The sequence below is a fragment of the Antedon mediterranea genome, chromosome 11 (assembly GCF_964355755.1).
Source record: "Antedon mediterranea chromosome 11, ecAntMedi1.1, whole genome shotgun sequence".
Lineage (NCBI taxonomy): Eukaryota > Metazoa > Echinodermata > Crinoidea > Comatulida > Antedonidae > Antedon > Antedon mediterranea.
In genome coordinates this window covers 13,791,812-13,812,761 of record NC_092680.1, presented here as the reverse complement: position 1 = coordinate 13,812,761, position 20,950 = coordinate 13,791,812, and the positions used below count along the sequence as shown (strand labels likewise).

Sequence of the window (20,950 nt, the reverse complement as noted above, 5' to 3'; positions counted from 1 at the left end):
TTCATTTGAATCGATACCATTTATACTCACATATTGTTTTCGGTTATATAGGTAATTTAAAAAAAAAGCCAATGGTAACCCCCGAATCCCATATGAATATAATTTATTTATTAGAATGCTATGGTTCACCGTATCGAAGGCTTTTTTCAGATCCAAGAATATCCCCAAAACTACATTTCCCTTGTCCATTTCATCTGACAGTTTCTGTGTCAGGTCTGTGATAGCTAGTTCTGTACTATAATTCTCTCTGAAACCATGTTGGTGAGACTACAATAAATCAAAGCGGGATAAATAAGATGCAAGTTGTTTATTAAATATTTTTTCAAAAACTTTACTAAACTGCGGAAGTATAGATACCGGTCTATAGTTACCTGGATCAGACGGTAAACCTTTTTAAAAAATGGGTATCACTTTCGCCTTTTTTAACGCATCGGGGAAAGTCCCCTTAGAAAGAACGATAGATTTATTAAATATGCGTGGGGTTGACTAATGTAATTTGCTGCTAAAATAATTAATTTGGGGCTATTCTGATCTATTCCCACAGCCTTATTTTTATCTAATCTAATTAAAATATCATATACTTCATTTTCAGTTGTACCATTGAGAAATAGAGAATTGGGAGAAGTTGGTACATTTATCGGGTTGTTAATAGGACCGTCATTGCACTTATGTGAAGGTTCTGCCCAATTGAAACAAAATACTCATTAAACCCATTTACAATCGATGATTGACTAGTTGCTTCGTGTGTCGTACCATTATCGGATTGAATTGTTAAATGATTAGGTAGTTTCATTACTTTTCTCCCTCTGCCTAAAATATCATTGACAATTTCCCAGGTTTTATTTATATTGCCACATCGGTCTTCAAATTGTTCAGAGTAAAATAACTGTTTTGCTTCTCTCAATGAATTGGTGAGCACATTGCGGTATCGTTTATATTTTGCTAGAATTTCGGGGTTATAATTACTTTTTATTACTTTTGAAAATAATTTGTGCTTACATTTTATTGATTTTTTTTAATGCCGAATTAATCCATGGCTTTTTAGGTTTCTTTTTTGGGTTAATATTTTTTGTAACAAGAGGGGCATGCTTGTTGCACACATTTAAAAACAAGTCCGAAAAAGATGTATATGCAACATTCACGTCCTGGCTATTATATACTTCAGACCAGTTTAAGTTCACTCATAAATTACTCTATGTTTAATCGCGAGTAATTTCTAAATTTAATTTGATTAGTCTGTTGAAAGAGATTGTTAATGTTTTCCAGTATACAAAATATTGCCAAATGATCCAATAAATCTACTTCTATAGTTCCTGACGTAATAAATCTGGAATGAACATTTGTATATATGTGGTCTATTAAAGTTCTAGAGTTACTTGTTATACGTGTGGGTATAGTGATAAGTTGCGTAAAATCAAAACATTGTAAACTGTTACTGAGTTTAATAGTGTCAGTTGCGTGGACATTATTCATATTTATATTGAAGTCTCCAATCAATATGCAATCAGTACTAGCTTGAATAATGTGTTCAAGTGACGATTCCAGACTTTCTATAAATTCGTCCACATTTGTGTTCGGTTGTCTATATAATATTCCAACTGTGAGTGGCTTATTCATACCTATATCAATTTCCAGCCATAAAGATTCGGAATTGCATATATTATGATCAGTAACTTTATAGTTTAAGGATGTATGTATATACGCTCCTACTCCGCCACCTCTTTGATCAACTCGACATTTCTAATGAATAATTATTCATCTTAAATAATTCTTTACTTGGAATTTGCCATACCTCTGAAAGTGCTATTATTTTTACTTTACTCTGAGCAAGAGTTTCATAAAAAATTTTGAATTCGTCGAAGTTTTTGCTGAGAGATCTGATATTGACATGAGATATAGAAAAGACTGAATCAGGCTTATTACAGATACAATTACAAAATTCACTAGAAGAATAAGGTTTACAATTTGTTACTGGTACATTGTCTTTGCTTTGTTCATCAGCCATCATACATAAAATAATCTGTTAATTTGTCAATAGAACTATACTTGATAAGAATAAACATTGTTAAAGTGACCGTCAATATAATCATTAATTCATAGAATACGTTATAATAAAATTGCAACGAAAAGAAAAATAAAAAACAATAAAAAGAAATTAACATCAAAATATAATATAATATGATATAAATGAAAATCAAATTGTAAATGAATTTAAGTATACAATACAATATGAGCATCAAAATACAATGTATAATATTATATGGAAACAAAATTTCAGATGAAATTAAGTATACGATTGCTTCTGAATGTTAATGGAAAAGAGGTTTGAAGTTCAGAATACCATAAATAAAATAAAAAAGAATGTTAGTTTCTCTATAATGTAATAATGTTCACTTCTTTGGAATTGATGAGATTACTCTATCCCGTAGGTTCTAGTCATCAGTAGTGGGCTGGTTTGGAAAGAAAATTTTATCATATTTTTTTATATTGTCTTTAACAAAACTTAAACATTCCATTTTAAATTGTGGTTTTTTAAACATTCTTAAATTGATAAAATTTATGAATTTTTTTTTAATGAAAAACACTTGATGATGTAATGTTAATTTTAATATGTTTTATTTAAAAAAAAAATGTATTCTAGTTTGTACTACTACTTGTAATAATAGGTTATGGTTATTATATTATGTAATGTTTAATAAGAGATACTGTATAAATACTGTCATCTTTGAGATATAAACTGTCAACTAGGAAACCATATAATAATGTCATAATATTCTTATGACCATTTTTTTTATCAAACCAGACGAATTGACTCAATTTGAAGGTTTTGATTTCTAATTAATTTTGACTTATTTTTGTTCTGTACCAAAAGAACTTCTTTGTATATACTTGTACATTTGTTATCTTTTATAAACGTATGTTTACACAAAATTATTTTTTTACTCATAATTTGCTTTATAAGGTGCCATTTACAAAAATAAAACGAGAATAATTACAGTTAGCAGTACTAAAGCTGGTAGCTTGCCGTTGATTTATTCAATGTATAACTTCAATGTAATTGATATATTAAATTATCTGGTATCAAAACAATGTTCCTTCACTTTGTGTTTATCAATTATGCTTTGTAGAAATTGATATTTTTATTTGAAATTAACATTTTATTTTTGTAAATGCATTTTGTTTTAATAAAATTGAGACATTTTATCAGTTTGTTTATAGGTTATTTGTATGAAAGACACACAACTATATACAGTATATACAGTACCACATTTATAGCTCATGCTCGAGTGCACACAAACAAAAACAACCAATAAACAAACACAATGCGATATTCGCTGCTGCAACAGCGATCCACACACACACACAGATTGCTGCTGCTGATAGACAAGGTACGTACCTGGGGAAGTCTTGCCGTTTGTGTTAAATTTTTTCGTTTTTTATGCTTTAGAAATTAACGACAATCTTATTTTTAGATTTAAGGTAATGCTATTACATCATTAAACCTTTTTTATATAAATCGTTGCCAATAATATACAATTTATGTAATACAATTACTATGCCTAGTCCTAGCTAGGCCCTATATAAGTATAATGACTAGCCTAGCCTACTACTCTGTCTCCCTATCCTAGCCTAGTAGTAGCCTAGCTAGCTAGCGGCCTAGCCTACTAAGTAGTACTGAGTACACCAAGTCCATCAATCCCAAAACACAGTAACTAAGTACTAGTAATTCCAAAGTAACTGAAGTTATTTGTTTCAGATCAGTCATTTATTTTTCTGATAAACTCAGAATGTGGACAAGTACAATATAGCCTAGAGGCCTAGTTTATAATTATTTAGTCTCCTATCAATTAAATTCTTTGACATGACTATATTGATGTGTAATCTGATTAAAACAACCTACAATTGCAGAGAGAACCATCTCACTCCCTGCCGAAAATTGCTTGATCTTTTGAAACAGATCTATGTCGATGGTAATACTGAGTGTCATAGTGCAAGTGTTTTTTAAATTACCATGTACCTAGTAATTTGTGCAGGTTTTTCTTATCCATGGTCTAGAGTATGACCAGCTACCAAAAAAATTACTGTAACATTACATTTTTTAAATGTAATTAAAATTGATATTTAGAATGGTTTGAGCAAATAAAAACATGTTATACTGTGTTTTGATTATGGATTGTTAACAATAGCTTCTCTGGTCAAATAAGTATGGAGCTTTTAAATAACTTTACTAAACTAAACAGTATTCATGGGTCTCACCATTTATACTTGGCGGAAAACATAAGAGGGTGGCACGTTTGGAAATGATATATAGGCCTATGGCATTGGTTTGTTATTTCATAAATCGAGCACGGCCTTTAGATTATTTAGCTGCGACTGCATTTGCCTTTTAAGTAAATCTTTGTGAGAGGGTTGGATTACAGTTATTTTTTAATTTAAGATACAAACATAATGATGAAAAGGAATGATTTTCTTGTTTACATATATAATATGGTAAACACAGTCAATATAATAATGCATCTTTTTTCATTTGGAAGGTTCTCCTCAATATGTTCAGATCTATTATTTTTCAATAACTCTTATAGTATTGAGTTAATTGCTAATGTCTATTAAACATGAATAGAAAGTAGTAGTATTTGCCATTATTTTAAATGGCCTCAAATCTTAAAAGCTGCAAATTTTTTATACGAGTTGCCATACCAGGTTTCGTGCTTCTAACCGAATTTGAAGTATCGACCCCTTTTGTTGGAGCTAAGGAACCCCACTACTAGTTGATGAATGTTATTAGGTTATATGCATTATCATGCATATAACCTCTTGATTCTGTCAAAATCTTTATTTATTTATTTATTTATTTATTCTTTCCTTAGCACTATTTTGTCTGTGAATTATCTTGATATCAGTTTTATCTATCTAAGTCAATTTTTCAGAGTATATTCCTTATGGCCAGGAATCGATGTGGTTATATTTTCACGATGCGCAATCAAAAATTACGCGGTCTACGCGCGATTTTACGAAATCACGTTTGTAATCATATCTTCACAAGCATGAATCACAATAAAACAAAATTTGGTACTCATAAATTTCAGGTCATATTTCATCATATGGCAATACAATTACGTGCGTAGCGCATATAACGCTTGCGTACGCGCGCTTAAAATGTTCAAAATTGTCAAAATTAATTTTCGATGAAATTAGAGTACGTTTCAGGCAATTTTAAGCGTTTAAAAAATTGCCATGAGTGCGCCGATTTTTTCACGCGCACGGCGCGTTAAACGTTAATGCGCACTCTTTTTGCCCAATTTCTGTTTTACAATCTTTCTTTAATAATATCATCATATTTGATTCACGTTTCAACTCGAAATTGCGTTATACGAGCACGTCAAAAGTGACTGGCTACGCACGTATAAGTTAACAAAATGGTGAAAATATGCTAAATTTTAAAAATTAATATATATCGTCAGAATGCAGGGGAACACCTATTTTTTATTTCATTTTCTTGAAGTATATGTATCATATATATGATTTATTATCAAATTAAGAGAACAAAAGTTGATTAAGTCATCATTAATTGCATATTAAATTTAAAAAAATAATTTCGACAATCAAACAAATTATGACATTTTCTTAGGCCAAAATAACGAACTTAACATTAACTTTCTTCCTTCCAAAGTTCATATATTAAAGTTAAAAGTATATAGTTTGACAGTGCATCATTTGTTTACATTTTAAAGATGTCATCATAGTAAAAAATTATAATTCATTGCGGTATGTAATAATCTATTTGCACCAAACTGGTTACTGCATAGTAAATACACGGAGGAATTTTTCTACACCTTTTAGTCAGTGGTGTATGGCTCGATGATCTGTGCTCGTGTCTATGGCATTCAAGGTACCGAGATCGAGTCTCACCTTGGGAAACGAAATAAGATTTTTTTTTTTATTATCCGTATTGTTTGTTCAAATTTATTTCTTAGTGTATAGATTATACACATGATTTATAATGAAATCTAGATAAAAATTAACTTATGTCTTTATTATTATGTAACAACAAATGTGGTTTATGACATTATACGCATATGGATCTTTGATCGGATTGTGATACCAGCTATGGTGGTCGCGTTAGCAAGGCCAGGTCACGTCCTATCATATAATATAAAAAATTAAAGATTCTGAGAAAATCAATCAATCAATATATCTTTTAAAAATCAATTATCTTTATTTAAATCAATGCATATAACCTATAATTCGTCATAGTGACGAATTAAATCTAGTTATTAGTTGTGATGAATAGTCTCAGTTATGTGTTTGTTAGGTACAGCAGGGAGACCTGCCTGGGTACAGTAGGCATAGGGCCTATAAATTTTGATAAAAAAGGATGTTCCCAGAATGAATAAAAAATATTCTTAGATATATTAGATAGATATTATTAGATAAATACAGTAAAATAAAAATGTTATAAAAATATATAATGTATTTAAAGTTATACTAATTTGCTTCACTTTTTGCGTTTCATATTTTAATGCGGGCTGACTTGACTTGGGGCTGGATTGAATGTCTAATTTGTGAATCTATCTTAATACATTGCTATATTCATTTTGTTTTAGATTTTAAAACTTCATCACAATGAGCAATACAAGTAATAACATATCAAATAGTAGTTCTGGTGTGACTGCAGACCTCACCTTCCAGTATGATGAATCACTACCTTCACTGCCCCTACCTAGCCTACAAAATACTCTGACCAAATACCTCGATTCAGGTAATTAATTAAACCAGTTTCTTTTCATATATTTCAAGTGACCTGTCTTATTATAATGTTTAAAGATGTATTGTCTCCCCCCCCCCCCCTCAAATATGAAAAATTAAGATTAATTACATAAGACTTTGAATAGGTTGTTTTGTAGTTTTAATAAAGTTAATCACTTCCATAGAAAAAAATTCTCCTTTATAAAAGGAAAAAATTAATGGTTAAATTCAACCAAAATTTGAATATTTTTTGCTTTACATTTTTTCAGGTTTACAAGTATATATTTTTTTTATCCAATTTATGGTCAACAAACATTTTTTTAAGAATTATTTTTTCAGGGGAACAATATGTATCTTAAAATTGTTAATGTTCTTTCAGTAAAACCGTTTTTGTCAACAACTGAGTTCCTTGCTTACAAGGAGCAAGTGAAGAAATTTGAGGAAGGAATTGGTAAAACAATTCACAGTAAACTTGCGCAGAAAGCCAAACATTCCAAAAACTGGGTAAGGATCTTTTATTATTAACTTTAATTTTAGTATCTTTACTATGAGTTGATTACAACCCCTTGTAAGTATTTTGATCAGTATTTAATCAGAGTTAATGAAGCTCATTATCAAACATACAGACTAAGTAGGCTATACTATGTTTCTGTTATTGTATACCATTTTTCTAGTGTTAAACAGTTTGACTTCATAATTTATTAGGTTCATGAGTGGTGGGAGGAAGCATACCTGAATGGTAGAACACCAACTGCCATTCTTGGTAATATGGTTGGAGTACAACCTAGCCTTGATGATATCTGGCCACCTGAGATGGGTTCGCAACTCTCCAGAGCATCGATCTATATCTACCATATGCTAGGCTATTGGAGTAGTATTAGAAGGTGAGAGAAAGTGCTATCTAGACTCTATCCTAAACACCCTCCTTCTCCCCGATGGCATCAAATATGTACACATATAACTCTGAAATAACGAAAGAAGTTCTTAGCCACAGCAAAATATTTGCATACTGAGTTTGCTTTTGAAGGATTTTTTTTATTTAAAAAATAGTTTGAATTGAAAGCAGAGGGTACTGAAAACTTTGTATTATTATTCAACATTGAATTAGAAAAATCATATTAACAGTCTTGGTTTTAAGCAGACAATTTCATTAAAAATGTGACATAAGGTGTCCATGAGGCATTATTTACTGGGTATTTGCATTAATGATTTATATTTTGCTTGTATCATGCTATTAAAATGCTATTTAATGTATTTTTCATCTTCAAATTCAACAATTGTCCTGGCAGTGGTGGTGGGTTTTTGTACATTTGGAATGCTTTTAAAATCTATAACCTTACAAACAAGTTATCAAAAATTATATCTGTTTCAGGCAATTAATAGCTCCAGATGGTAGAAAGGATAAACTATCGATGCATCAACTTCGTAGCATATTTAATTGTGGACGTATTCCTGGAATTAAACGTGACCAACTCATTAGATCTTTTAAAACAGGTTAAATTCTCAATATCATTACTTACAATATAACGTGCCTACAAATACCAGTGTTCAAGCCCAGTCTGATGTAACAATAAAACATAATCACCGGGCGGTTTAGAATTAATATTCTTTGCCTGATGTGTTTATATATAATATATATATACAGATAAGAAATATTTTACTAATTTATTTTAAAAATACTGTTTTATATACTTATACTATACGCAATATTAACTTTCTTCCGAAAATGTAATTTTAACGTTTTTAAACATTTGAAATATCTTATATCTTATAATAAGTATTTTCTTTGTGATCCTGCCTCATTGCCTCATTGATTTACTTTTGTTCTGTTTTCTTGTTTGTATTTGTTAATTGCAAAATAAATGATACGATAAAACAACTCCGCTCTCTATTGTTAAACAGTGATTAAAGGATCACCTTCTGCCCTCATAAAATATAGTTGAAATACAGAAATGAAACCAAATTAATGTGAAATGGTTTATTATTTCAGAAAGGGAAGGTGCTTGTGGAGGTAATCACATCATTGTTATTTGTAATGGTCACATTTTCAAGATGTTCCCCCTTGATAAAAATGAATATGCTATCTCTTCACATGAAATATTCAGGTATTTTATGCATCTTACATTATTAATTATCAACATTCAGGCCCGTATGCAGCATTTATAATGGGGGGGTGCGAGCGAAGCGAGCAACAATGGCTGGGGGCCAGGGGGCCGCCAAGGGGTCAGGGTCCAGGGGCCGAAGGGCCTGGAAAAATTTGCGTTATTTGACGTTCTAAAGACTGATGTAAGACTCTCTGTTGTGACTTGGGCTAGTTGAACGATGGACACCAGAACTTAACGCTCTCATGATGAGGCCAACTCAGCAGGGGTGGCGCCAGGACCTTCCCGACGCGGGGGCTACATTCCCCAACGAGGGGGATATGCGAGCGAAGCGAGCATCACTAGGCTGAGGGCCAGGGGCCGCCAAGGGCCCCTGGTGGGGGTCCAGGGGGCGAAGCCCCCGGAAGCAACGCGTTCTAGCGTCATTTGAGGTCTTTTTAATCAGATTTAGGGTAGCCATTTTTTCCATTTTTTATAATGCATAAATAAAATACTGCGTGCAAAAAAACGATGCGCGATGACTGTTTCAATCCATATTTTTCAATTTAAAAAATAAAAGTTCAAAGAAAATTTAGAAAAATAGAGTTGGATGTCCCGGAAATTGGACTTATTATACTTCAAAACATGAAAAAAAAATATATAAGTCCCTATCATGGGTTGTGACTGAGCTAAGAAATGTTTGAAAAATAGAGATGTTAGGTCCCGGAAAATGTACTTCTTCGAAATATGACCAGCTTTATTGTTGGGGCTGAGCTAAGAAAATGTTTAAAACTAGAGCTGCAGGTCTTCAAAAAATTGCATTTTATACTTTGGAAACATCAGGCCTAGAGGCTTAAAAACGCAAGCGTAGACCTTTTTCAGTCGGGGAAAAAAGTTTATTCCTCCCAGGTGTATGCATGCGTACCATCTGGACTTCCGAGTGGTGAGAAATTCATGACATACAGGATATTGAAAATGTAATAACTATAGCTATAATGTTGGCTAAGCGAAAATGGCATGTTTTTTTGTTTAGTAATGGATGAAAAATTTATTTTAGATGCCCCACGGTACAGAAGGTTACTTGTAAATTAAAAAATTGGTGAACAAACGAACAATTAACATAATTCGTTTTTGCTGTAGTGTAGTGTACGTCGACGCAGTACACGACGTAACCGTCGGTAAACTTCGCCTGGAAAATAACACATTACACATTTTGGTCCCTGGATGAAACTTGATATCACGCGTCTCGACCCAACGTTGAACGATTCGTACAAAGGGATACCACCAGACAAGTGCGTACCTAGCTATTGTTTAGTAGTAAGTTAGATCACTGGCAATAATGAATGCATATAAAGTGCATAATATCACTCTGACGTACTCTCACGGTCAATGAAACGTCGCGGTTTTCTAGGCGCTGAAGCTAGCTACGAAGTGAATGCGAACGCTTTTTACTGTATATTATATTCCCCGACAAAAAGTACACGTGTTCCCTTCGGTAACCGTCGGTAAACTTCGTCTGGAAAATAACTACATTACACATTTTGGTCCCTGGATGAAACTTGATATCACGCGTCTCGACCCAACGTTGAACGATTCGTACAAAGGGATACCGCCAGACAAGTGCGTACCTAGCTAATGTTTAGTAGTAAGTTAGATCGCTGGCAATAATGAATGCATAAAAGTGCATATTAGCCCTCTGACGTACTCTCACGGTCAATGGAACGTCGTGGTTTTCTAGGCGCTGAAGCTATATGAAGTGAACGCGAACGGGGCTAGGCTCCCCGACGACGCTGTCTGAGTTGGCCTTCCCTTGTTTAGGCGCCGTATTCGATAGTGTCTGTATTTCCAGACACGTCTTTACCGCCGGTTAAGTTGTCTGTATTTCTCCAGCAAATACTTTACCGCGTACCGCGTACATGAAGCGCTAAGCTATTGCTTGTCGTCACATGATCGACTGCGCATGTTTTACATCGAGTTTGTAGTCAGTTCAGATTCCGTAATTTAATTACCGGTATTTTTTCATTTTATAGTAGCATATTTTTGTTTGTATACCATTGATAATGTAAATTTGTATATATATAATGATATTGTCTTTAGTTAAACAAGACAAGAAAAAATACCAACCGAGGAAATAGTGGACCTTTTGGGACTTGGGGGGTGCGTCTGCACCCAACGCACCCCCCTGGATACGGGCCTGACATTTTAAGATTGTGTTTTGCATTAAAAACTATTTAAAAAAAACTACTAAAAAGTAGGGCTTGAATCTTTTCTTGGGAATCAGCACAAGCTTGGTGGTATAGACAGGCCAGCTGGAGGTCGTGGGTTGGAGTCCCATCCGAGAATTAATTGCAAATTAAGTTGTAGCCAGTGGTGCCGCCATGATCTTCCCAAGGGGGGGAGCTATGCAAGCATCGCTAGGCTGGTTACAGGGGGCCATTAAGGACCCTCGGTGGGGTCCAGAGGGGCGAATCCCCCATAAGCAACGCGTTATATCGTAATTTGAGGCCATTTTAATCATATTTAGGGTAGCAAACATTTTCGCATTTTTATGGTACATAAATAAAATAATGTGTGCAAAACACACTGCACGAGGTCCGATGCGATCACTGTGTAAATTCATTCTTTAAATTTAAAAGTGACCTTTAAAATTGAATATGCTTATACTGGTAAATTGTAGCATAGAAAATATAAGCGAACGTAAAACATACCCACGCCCCAAGAGGTACGCCATTAATCGTAGAGGTGTATTCTGGTTGCTGTCTGGGAATGCGAAAATTGTAAAGTTGTGAGACTAACACCCTTTTGCTGATCTGTAAGGAAATTTTGAATAATAGAGCTGCTCGGAAAGTGCACTTATTAACTTCAAAATATGAAATGAAATTTATAAGTATCCATGATCAGCTCTATGGTTGGGGGCTGAGTTAAGAAAATGTTAAAACTAGAGCTGCAGGTCTTCAAAAATTAGACTTAAGAGGCCTAAAAATGTGGACCTTTCTGTCTTTATTATGGTGGGAGTGGGTGGTGCGTAGATCAGTTTAGCTGAGTTGAGCTGGGCCCATGTTGAACGATTTGTACACCACCAGACAAGTGTGTACCTATTGTTTAGTTAGATCGCTGGCAATAATGCATGCATATAAAGTGTATAGCCCTCTGACGTACTCGCAGTCAAAATGGAACGCCACGGTTTTCTAGGCGCGGAAGCTACAAAGCGAACATGAATGATTTTTTACCGTATATTATATTCCCCAACGAAAAGTACTCGCGTTCCTCGGCGCAGGGGCTAGGCTCCCTGATTGGGGGGGGGGGGGGGGGGGAGGCCTAGGCTCCCCGACGGGGGCTAGAATTGCTCTACTGAGCACAAAATATTATATATAAAAATAAGCTATTGAAAGTATAGACATTTTTTAGAATGCAGTAATTAAAAGTACTAGAGTGTAGACGATGGTTCTCGGAATGATAATGTTCTCCTTATACGTTTTCTGTCGGTTACCATTATTGAAAATGCTTGACATTCGTAAAACTAAACTACTTTGTATCACAGTGTTTAAAGCCCTATTCCCTACGTTTTTTAGATCTAATTTAAGATCACAAACTATATTTAATGTAAAAATAATACTATATGGTCCTATTGCGATAACTTTTTTCGTCTTTAAACGGTTAAAAATGTGAAAAATAAATCGATTCTAAAAATTATAGCGGCCCGCTATAAATCCCAAAATGCATTGCGCGCGGATTGATATTTTTGTTTTTCACCTGTAATTCGCCCACTTTTCGATCGATCGTGAAGCCAAAACAAATGGAAGACTCCTAACTTTTCAGCGAAAATACCGGGTTTTCCCCAATTTGTATCAACGGAGTGTGGCAAAAATAGAAAGACAATTAATGCAGCAACTATACAACGTCAGGCTAGGTATATAGCTAGCGTACGATGTTCGTACGTTATCGATGTTTACCAGTTAGGCCTACAAAACTAAGCCTAGCTAGGCTAGGCCTAAGACCGTCCACGAGAGGTTGATTGCCGCGACCTACTTAGGTAGTGCATTGTTTCTCACTTTTTATCATAATTTACCATAAAACGTACATTTAAGACAAGGAATGACATGGTTTAATGTTTTTAAAGTGATATATATGTATTATTTTCCAAAAAACGTCCAAATTTGCAGGGAAGGGGTCTTTAAGATGATTAATAACTTTATTGTATAGTTTTTATTGTTTGGTAGGGCTCTTTGGGGAGGCGGAGGTCATTTGAGGGAGGTGCTTATTTGAGGGATATATGTTAAATTTTTTAGTTTTAATAATATGGTGGTAACATTTATAATCAAATGAAATCCTCTAATAGATATGAAAAGTGCTAAAAAAGAATAACAAATGCTTGGTAAATTGTAGATAACAGTGCAGTGAATTCTACTACAAATAGTATAATTGTGTTATTATAAATATGTGGATGGACGTTTATTAGATAGTTGGGTTGGGGGGGGGGGGGGAGGGTTTATTATTCAAAGTGATGTTTTATTGGAGAGGCGTTTATTCAAATGAATACCATCCTAATAATTATTAATACATTATTTAATTTAATCATCTTTTGAAACTAACTGCCGTGACAGAGTGGGCCCAAGAAAGAAGACATTACGGCTTGCAACATGGGCAGACATCTCGGTCCTAATGGGACACAGGAAGATAGCCTACAGTTATTCCTGCAAGCTTAGTCAATAAAACTCAGCTATCGGGATTTCACTCGAAAAATGTCTTATCATCAAATCTCCCTATGTAATTTTATAATACTATTCCCCACAATATATTCTGATTCTTTATGGCGTATATTTAATTTGATCTTTATTAATTTGCAGTATAATTCCTATTATTTAACTACTGTACCTTCACACACTCGCGCGGTATCTATATGTAAATTATGGTTAATTCTGACATATTTTTCGTCTTCCAAAGGGACACTGTATTGATTGATGGAAAGTGCCTGTTTCCAGTCACCTTTAGGGTCAAATCTATTATTTTAACTGCTCCCTTGTGTATAAAAGAGAGAAAATATTTGAAACCAGGTTGTTGCAAGGTGAACTTATCTTAAACCCGGAAATTACTTTGACCGGGAAGAATTGAAATTGAAATGAAAATCAAATGTTGAAATCATAAATTTTGATAAAAAACTCTTTATAATATCTTCCTAAGATAGAAATATGGAACAATAGCGTCGGCGTGAACACTAATGTTATCAAATCTACGTTTCGCGGTACATCTCAGATAGATAAGGTAGGTATCCAAGACGGAGATTTGTACCAAAGTTTTTCATTGTGCTCGCCTATGTCAGAATTAACCATAATTTATATATAGATGCATGAATGCATGCATTAATATACTATATGCATGAATTCTTACTATTAATATAATATTTTGTGACAATGTGTATTATTAATGATACATTTCAGGCAACTTTCACATATAAAGGAGAAAAGTCGTAACCGAGGTCAAGGAATTGGCTCTTTAACAGTTGGTGATAGGACATCATATGCAAAGGTTTGTTTTAAAAATTTAACCCAAAATATGTTTAACACGAGATAAGCTAAGGTGCAGTATTGCTGCTACCTGTATTGTTATTTAGTAAAACTTCCACATTTTGAACCTCCCTATTCAAGAGATACCCATAGCCTTTAATCCTGATGAATACCGACCATATCGATAACATTTTTATTTGGTCGTATTTTTGAGAGTTTTATTGCTGAGTGCTCTAGGGCACCAAACTAGGGCCTCTTCAATTCTGATGGTAAATGACTTGTTGGAACATGTTCCAAAAAGATGGAAGTTTGTGGATAATAATAATAATAATAATCATAATCGGTGAGATTAATCGTGTACCTCGAAGTGGTAATAATTTGGTCATTCTATTCATAGTCATCTCGATGCACTACAAACCTGGTGTGTTGAGAATGACATGCTGCCCAACCCTACTAAATGCCATATAATGCATGTCCACTTTATGAGAAACAAACCCAATTTTGTGCTGTTAACTATTGCGGACAAAGTACTTGAAGAAAGGCCTGTTGTTGAGTTACTGGGGTTTTGATTACAACTTAACATGAAATGGGATTACCAAGTTGAAGAAATGATATCCAATTTATGTTCTACCAACCGTTACGCAATTTCAACTCTACCGAGTGCAATAAGACTTTTTAAATAAATGAATTTAAAATTTAATAATTGTACTATAATTGGAATTAATGTTACTTTGTAATTTAAAAAAAAAGACTATACTGTATAATAATTTATATTTGAAACCTGTATATTAATTTAATTAATTGATATTTCTAATTATAAGATTAAATAATGACTAACTTTAACCCTGTATAAATTTTTTACCTTGATTTACCTTGATCTTGGACATCTAAAGCAATGCTTGTGTGTCCCTCCGGTATATTCTATTACATGTTCTATCATATGGGGAAAACTTTAGTGGGTGGTGTTTCCAAAACTTTTCTAGTCGGTTTTTAAATTGATTAACATTTGCAGCTTCTATTACATCCTAAGGCAAGTTGTTCCATGTGTCGATAATAGAGTTTGTTAAAAATTTCTGCCGTATCCTTAAGTGAGTACGAGGTTTACTAATTTTCAAAAAGTGTCCTCTGGTTCTAGATTCAGTGGTTAACCTAAAAAAATCCTCATTGTTACATTTAGTGAAACCGTAGAACATTTTGAATACTTGAATCATTGCGGATCTCAATCTTCTGTATTCTAGAGTAGGAAGGTGCATTTTGGAAAGTCGTTGACTGTATTCATACTGACGTAAATCTGCTATCATTCTAGATGCACGCTGTTGAACCTTTTCCAACTTATCAGATTCTTTCAAAAAAACATGTTGCCAAACAGTACTGCAATATTCCATGGATGGTCTTACAATCGATTTGTACAGAAGAGATAATGAGTGACAGGATAAATAATCAAAAGACCTATATATGATGCCCAGCTTTTTATTTGCTTTCATAGCAACTTGAGCCACATGGGATTCGAAAGTTAATTTATCGTCAATTATGACCCCGAGATCTGTCATTTTGGAGACCCATTGTAGTAGTTTCTTGTTTTCTGCATGGCCCATCTTGTATTGAAATTTATTGTTCTTCCTACCAAAATACATGACACTACATTTATCTAAGTTAAACGGTAGTTGCCATTTTATAGACCATTTAAACAGCTTGTCAATGTCATCTTGTAACTTTTTGGCATCATCTAAATTATTTATTTTTCTAAAAATCTTGGTGTCATCAGCAAAAATTGTTATTTCGGAATCTATTTGATCAGGAAGGTCGTTGATATACAAGTTGAAGAGCAGTGGTCCAAGAACACTTCCTTGAGGTATTCCACTTGTTACTCTTTTGCTGTTTGACCTAACACCATTTACAACAACTACCTGTGATCTATTAGTAAGAAACGCCTCTATCCACTGCACTAAGTTTCCTCCTATACCATATGCTTTCAGCTTGTTGATTAATCTTTTATGTGGAACGCTATCAAAAGCTTTCTTGAAATCCAAGAAAACGCAATCGAAACTCGAGCCTTCATCTAACCATTTGGTCCACTGATTTATCGCTTCTAGTAGTGCTGTATTACATGACCTACCCGGCCGAAAACCATGTTGACTTTTGGTGAACAAATTGTTGCTTTCCATATAATCCATTATATTATTCCTAATGAATGTTTCCATAGTTTTACATACTAGTGAAGTCAGGCTCACTGGTCTATAATTCAAAGGTGTAGACTTATTTCCTTTTTTGAATATAGGTATAACGTCTGCAAGGCCCCAAGATAGGGGGATAGCTCCTTACTTCATCAATTTAGTTAATAAATGCTTAAAGAGATCAGCCAATTGTAAATTTGTTTCCTTTAAGACTGGAGAGTTTATTTTGTCTGGACCAGGAGACTTACAAATATCTAACTTATTGAGGTATCTTAATTTTAAAATTTTAATTTTTTTAAACTTTCAGTCGTTCCAGCATCTCATTGAACTAGATTCTGCTAATGAACGTCATGTTCAGGATATCATATCAAGCATCTTGTGCATTGTGCTAGATGATGGTACTCCTCAAAACTGTACTCAGGTTAGTAATACAATGGCATTATTGTTATTTTGTTTCTTCATGTTTACTATCATGTTATGCAATAAAAACTGTTCATATTCTTGTTATCTTTTTAATAGGCTTATGAAGAATCATTTTTTGGACCTCAACCATGGAATAAATGGTCAGACAAGGCACTTAGTGTACATGTGTTTGAAAATGGTGTACTTACTGCAAACTGTGATGTAAGTTGAAAAACTCAGCTTTCACATTAATCCCAATGTAGCTTTGTGCTTTACAATCACAGATGCAATAACAGGTTTATGGGTCATCAAAATGACCAGAATTGAGTGGGTAGGTGAAAGTATCTTTGCTAGTAGAATTATAGCTGTCACTAGTAAGCTGGTTCATTTTAACCTTGCATCTGCTTTTGTTTTACTAATGGTCTCCTTTTTTTCAGCATGCTCCATATGATGGCATGGTGATGGTATTGTTGAGTGATTATATACACCAACAGCTTCTGACAACAGCAGCATGTTGGCCGGTAAATTGAAATCATTTTTCAATTTGAGACTTTTAAATTTATATTTTTTGGTAAATGTTAGGTTATATATGTGTAATATGGTTGTACCAATTAGTATTAATCACACGTGTGATTTATTCCTTACTCTGCCTGTTTCAAGTAATCTAGTCACACTACATTCCTGAGGTTGGTCTTAAAAGGAAAGTCAATCCGAATGTGGTACCATTTTAATAAGTCATTTCCATTTATTATTAGGTACCTTGCGATCTCTCCAGGTATGCTACAATAATGGTTTAAGAATGTTGTTGCAAAGGCCTCACCATTGCAGTGCCAGCCTCATGTTTACGGAATGTAGAATTCCTTCTTTTTATGAATTGTTAAAAAAATCAATATATGGCCTGATGTGTAGACTTAATGCAAGCAAAAATATTTTAATCTCAACGATTATAAGCAACGTCTTAGTTAAGTCGAAGATGCTCTCCAGGTGGAATGTCATCCTGAGATGAGTAGTAGTAATTAGTCTTGTTTATTTTATTTCATTTATATGTAATTGTTTACTTTCTATGGACCAGAGTTTCCGAAATAAAAGATTGAATGAATGAATGAATTATTATATCATTTGCATAAAATACATAAAATAGTAGGTTAAACATTTCATCATAAATACAAATCAGATACCCCTGTTAACATTTTTTTCTTATTTGAAGGGTGAGCCGAAAATTAATACAAATGCAATAATGCCACTGGAGTTAATATTCACAACAGATGATGTCATTGCTAAAGCTCAGGATAAAGCTGAAGACATATATTTTACCAATGTAGGATTGATATACTTTTTAACTTTACAAACTCTATATTTACCTTGTCATAATGTTTAAAGTAGGTCTATTGTTTGGTTGTCTAAGCCCAACTGAAAATATTGGATCTGCCAGTTCAATTGATGTTTTTAAAGTATAATAATAGAATAATTCTTATAAAATACTTTCATTTAATTTCACTATAGGCGAAAAATATGGAAGTATTGTCAGCTCGTTTTACACTTTATGGAAAAGATGAGCTAAGGAAACACAATCTACACCCAGATACAAGTTGTCAACTGGCCATACAACTTGCATACTACACCATGTATTCAAAGTAAGGTCTATCGTACCATCATTTTATTTTTTTATTTTATTTATTCAACTGTATAAACACCACTAACATGTTTTTTTATAATTTTGCAAAACTGGTATGTGGTAGAAGAAAATATAAGTTCATAATCATATGTATTAATATACCTATTCATAGTAATGATCATAGTTTGGTATTTTTAGTACAACCTTGTATCTACACTATACAAATAATGTTATGCATTTAACAAGTATAGAAGATTACATTTATTTACCATCCATTTACAGACCAGGTCCATGCTATGAGACAGCAGCCACCAGGAAATTTTACAAAGGCAGAACTGAGACGATCCGATCAACCACACCAGAGGCAGTCGAATGGTGTAAAGCAATGCTCGATCCACAAGTTTCAGTATGTAGTAGAGACTGAGTTTGTTTTATACCAAGAATGTTATCCATAAAGGAAATGATCAGTTTTCCTGAATCTGGCCAATCACCTACATATTGCTACAAACAAGAATGTATGATAATTTTAATTTAATTGCATAATTACAGATTGGAGAACGTCAAACATTGTTCCAAGTGGCATATAACAAGCACAACACCATAATGCAAGAGGCAACTGAAGGCCAAGGCTGTGACAGACATTTGTTTGGTATTTACTGCACTGCCCAAGAAATGGGCCTTCCAACGCCTGACATATTTTTACATGATGCCTATACCAAAAGGTAAAACAAATGTTTTATGAAAATTTAGGAAAATTATTGTTCATGCATTTTCTTTGAAGACCTATATTAAGGAAACACCCCTTTTAATAAGACTCTCAAAGATTTCCTCCTGATAGAGGTCCTACTAAAACTAGGAATTAAGGGTCGTCAAGTATCAAGTAAGTATTAACTATCATTAATATTCAAAATATTTAAAATTGTGTTGATTCCCCTCCTAGGCTCATACCATGGAGCTATAGCTCCAGGCTTATACAGTGACATCTCTTCTCAGATATTATATATTGTTCTTAAATTTTGCTTTGTAGTTATACAATGTTTATTTTACTTATAGTGGTGGTGGTGGAAACTTTGTGTTATCAACCAGTGTGATAGGCTATACCCCTGTACATGGAGGAGTGGCAGCTATGACACAAGATGGCTATGGCATATTCTATAGGATCGCCAAAGACCAGTAAGTACCATCACTATCCAAGTTTATGGTTTCATTTTGGCTAAAAGAAATAAAAAAAATATGTATAGAATAATCTATTGTGCATTATCCAATTTTGATTTGTCTTTCTACCACCAGGTTTCAGTTGCTTGTGACTGGTTACAATTCATGTGAAGTAACAAGCTGTCATCAGTTCTACAATGCAATTTGCAAGGCATTTGTTGAAATCAAAGATTTAATGTTCCCTTCTACCAGCAAGCTTTAAATGTCTCATTAAGTCAATTTTAATTAATATCAACGATTAAGGTATCCATGTTCTCATGCGTAGTGGAAAATCATGGATGTGTAATTAGATAAGGCGTTATTATAATTCATCATCTTTTATGCTGTATAGATTTAAAAAACAATGCAAATTTAAAACGAATTCTTTTTTTTAACATTGTGATGTTTACTGTAAATAGATTATTAATTGTACAATTTTGTAATTAGTGGTTGTGTTTCTTTCCACTGCAACTTGGGAGTGAGTGGCCGAGCGGTTAAGACAGTGGAACCGTAATTACGTAGCCATAACATCGGCGCAGGGGTTCGAGGCTCACTCACTCCATGGTTCTGGTGGTAGAACGAGTCTTCTCGGATAAGGACTATAAACCGTAGGTCCAGTGTACACAACTTGCTCGTGTGCACTTTAAAGAACCTAGTACATCTTTCGAGACGAGTAGGGGGTTACATTACAGCCACTGATCACCAACTGGGCCCTCTGGGAGACCAGTCTTTGACTGAAGCGGTTACCCAGTATAAATATATATTCAATCAAAAACTTGTAAGATTAATTGCTGGAACTTAACCCTTACCTAATGTTCTACCTTTTCTGTTGTTGAGTTCAGCCATTTTTCATGTATTAATAGAAGATGTGCTATATGCAGAATCAATGCATTTCATTTTTGATTTTAGCATAATCGCTTAGCAGTTTATTGTTGATGTTAAGTTTTATAATCAATGCAATATATAAATAAATTTAAGATTATTTTTGTTTACAATTTTAAAATGCTGATTGTCAATACTGTATTTGGCGTAGTAGAGGCTATTGGCATGGTAGAATTAATTGTTTCCTGTAGTCACGGCAATCAAGTTAAAAGAAGCAACAAACATACAACAATTCTCGTTCATATTATTTTTATTTTCATCTGGATGATTAAATAACATTGAAACGATTAGCTGGTTACAGAATTTAAAAACATTAACATTATAATTAAAAATAATATTGAGGTTAAAAAA

The 20,950-nt window shown here is 33.6% G+C and overlaps 1 protein-coding gene across 1 annotated transcript; it reads left to right on the top strand.

Annotated features, from left to right (window-relative positions):
• The first annotated feature begins 3,369 nt into the window (after positions 1–3,369).
• On the top strand, positions 3,370–20,880 carry LOC140063127 (peroxisomal carnitine O-octanoyltransferase-like). Its single transcript, XM_072109577.1, has 16 exons — positions 3,370–3,389; positions 6,606–6,760; positions 7,127–7,251; positions 7,453–7,631; positions 8,120–8,241; positions 8,738–8,852; positions 14,267–14,354; positions 16,814–16,927; positions 17,026–17,130; positions 17,346–17,429; positions 18,116–18,226; positions 18,412–18,542; positions 18,806–18,929; positions 19,073–19,245; positions 19,577–19,696; positions 19,814–20,880. The coding sequence occupies exons 2-16, from the start codon at positions 6,625–6,627 to the stop codon at positions 19,938–19,940; spliced, it is 1,854 nt and encodes a 617-aa protein (XP_071965678.1). The 5' UTR covers positions 3,370–3,389; positions 6,606–6,624; the 3' UTR covers positions 19,941–20,880.
• The last annotated feature ends 70 nt before the right edge of the window (positions 20,881–20,950 follow it).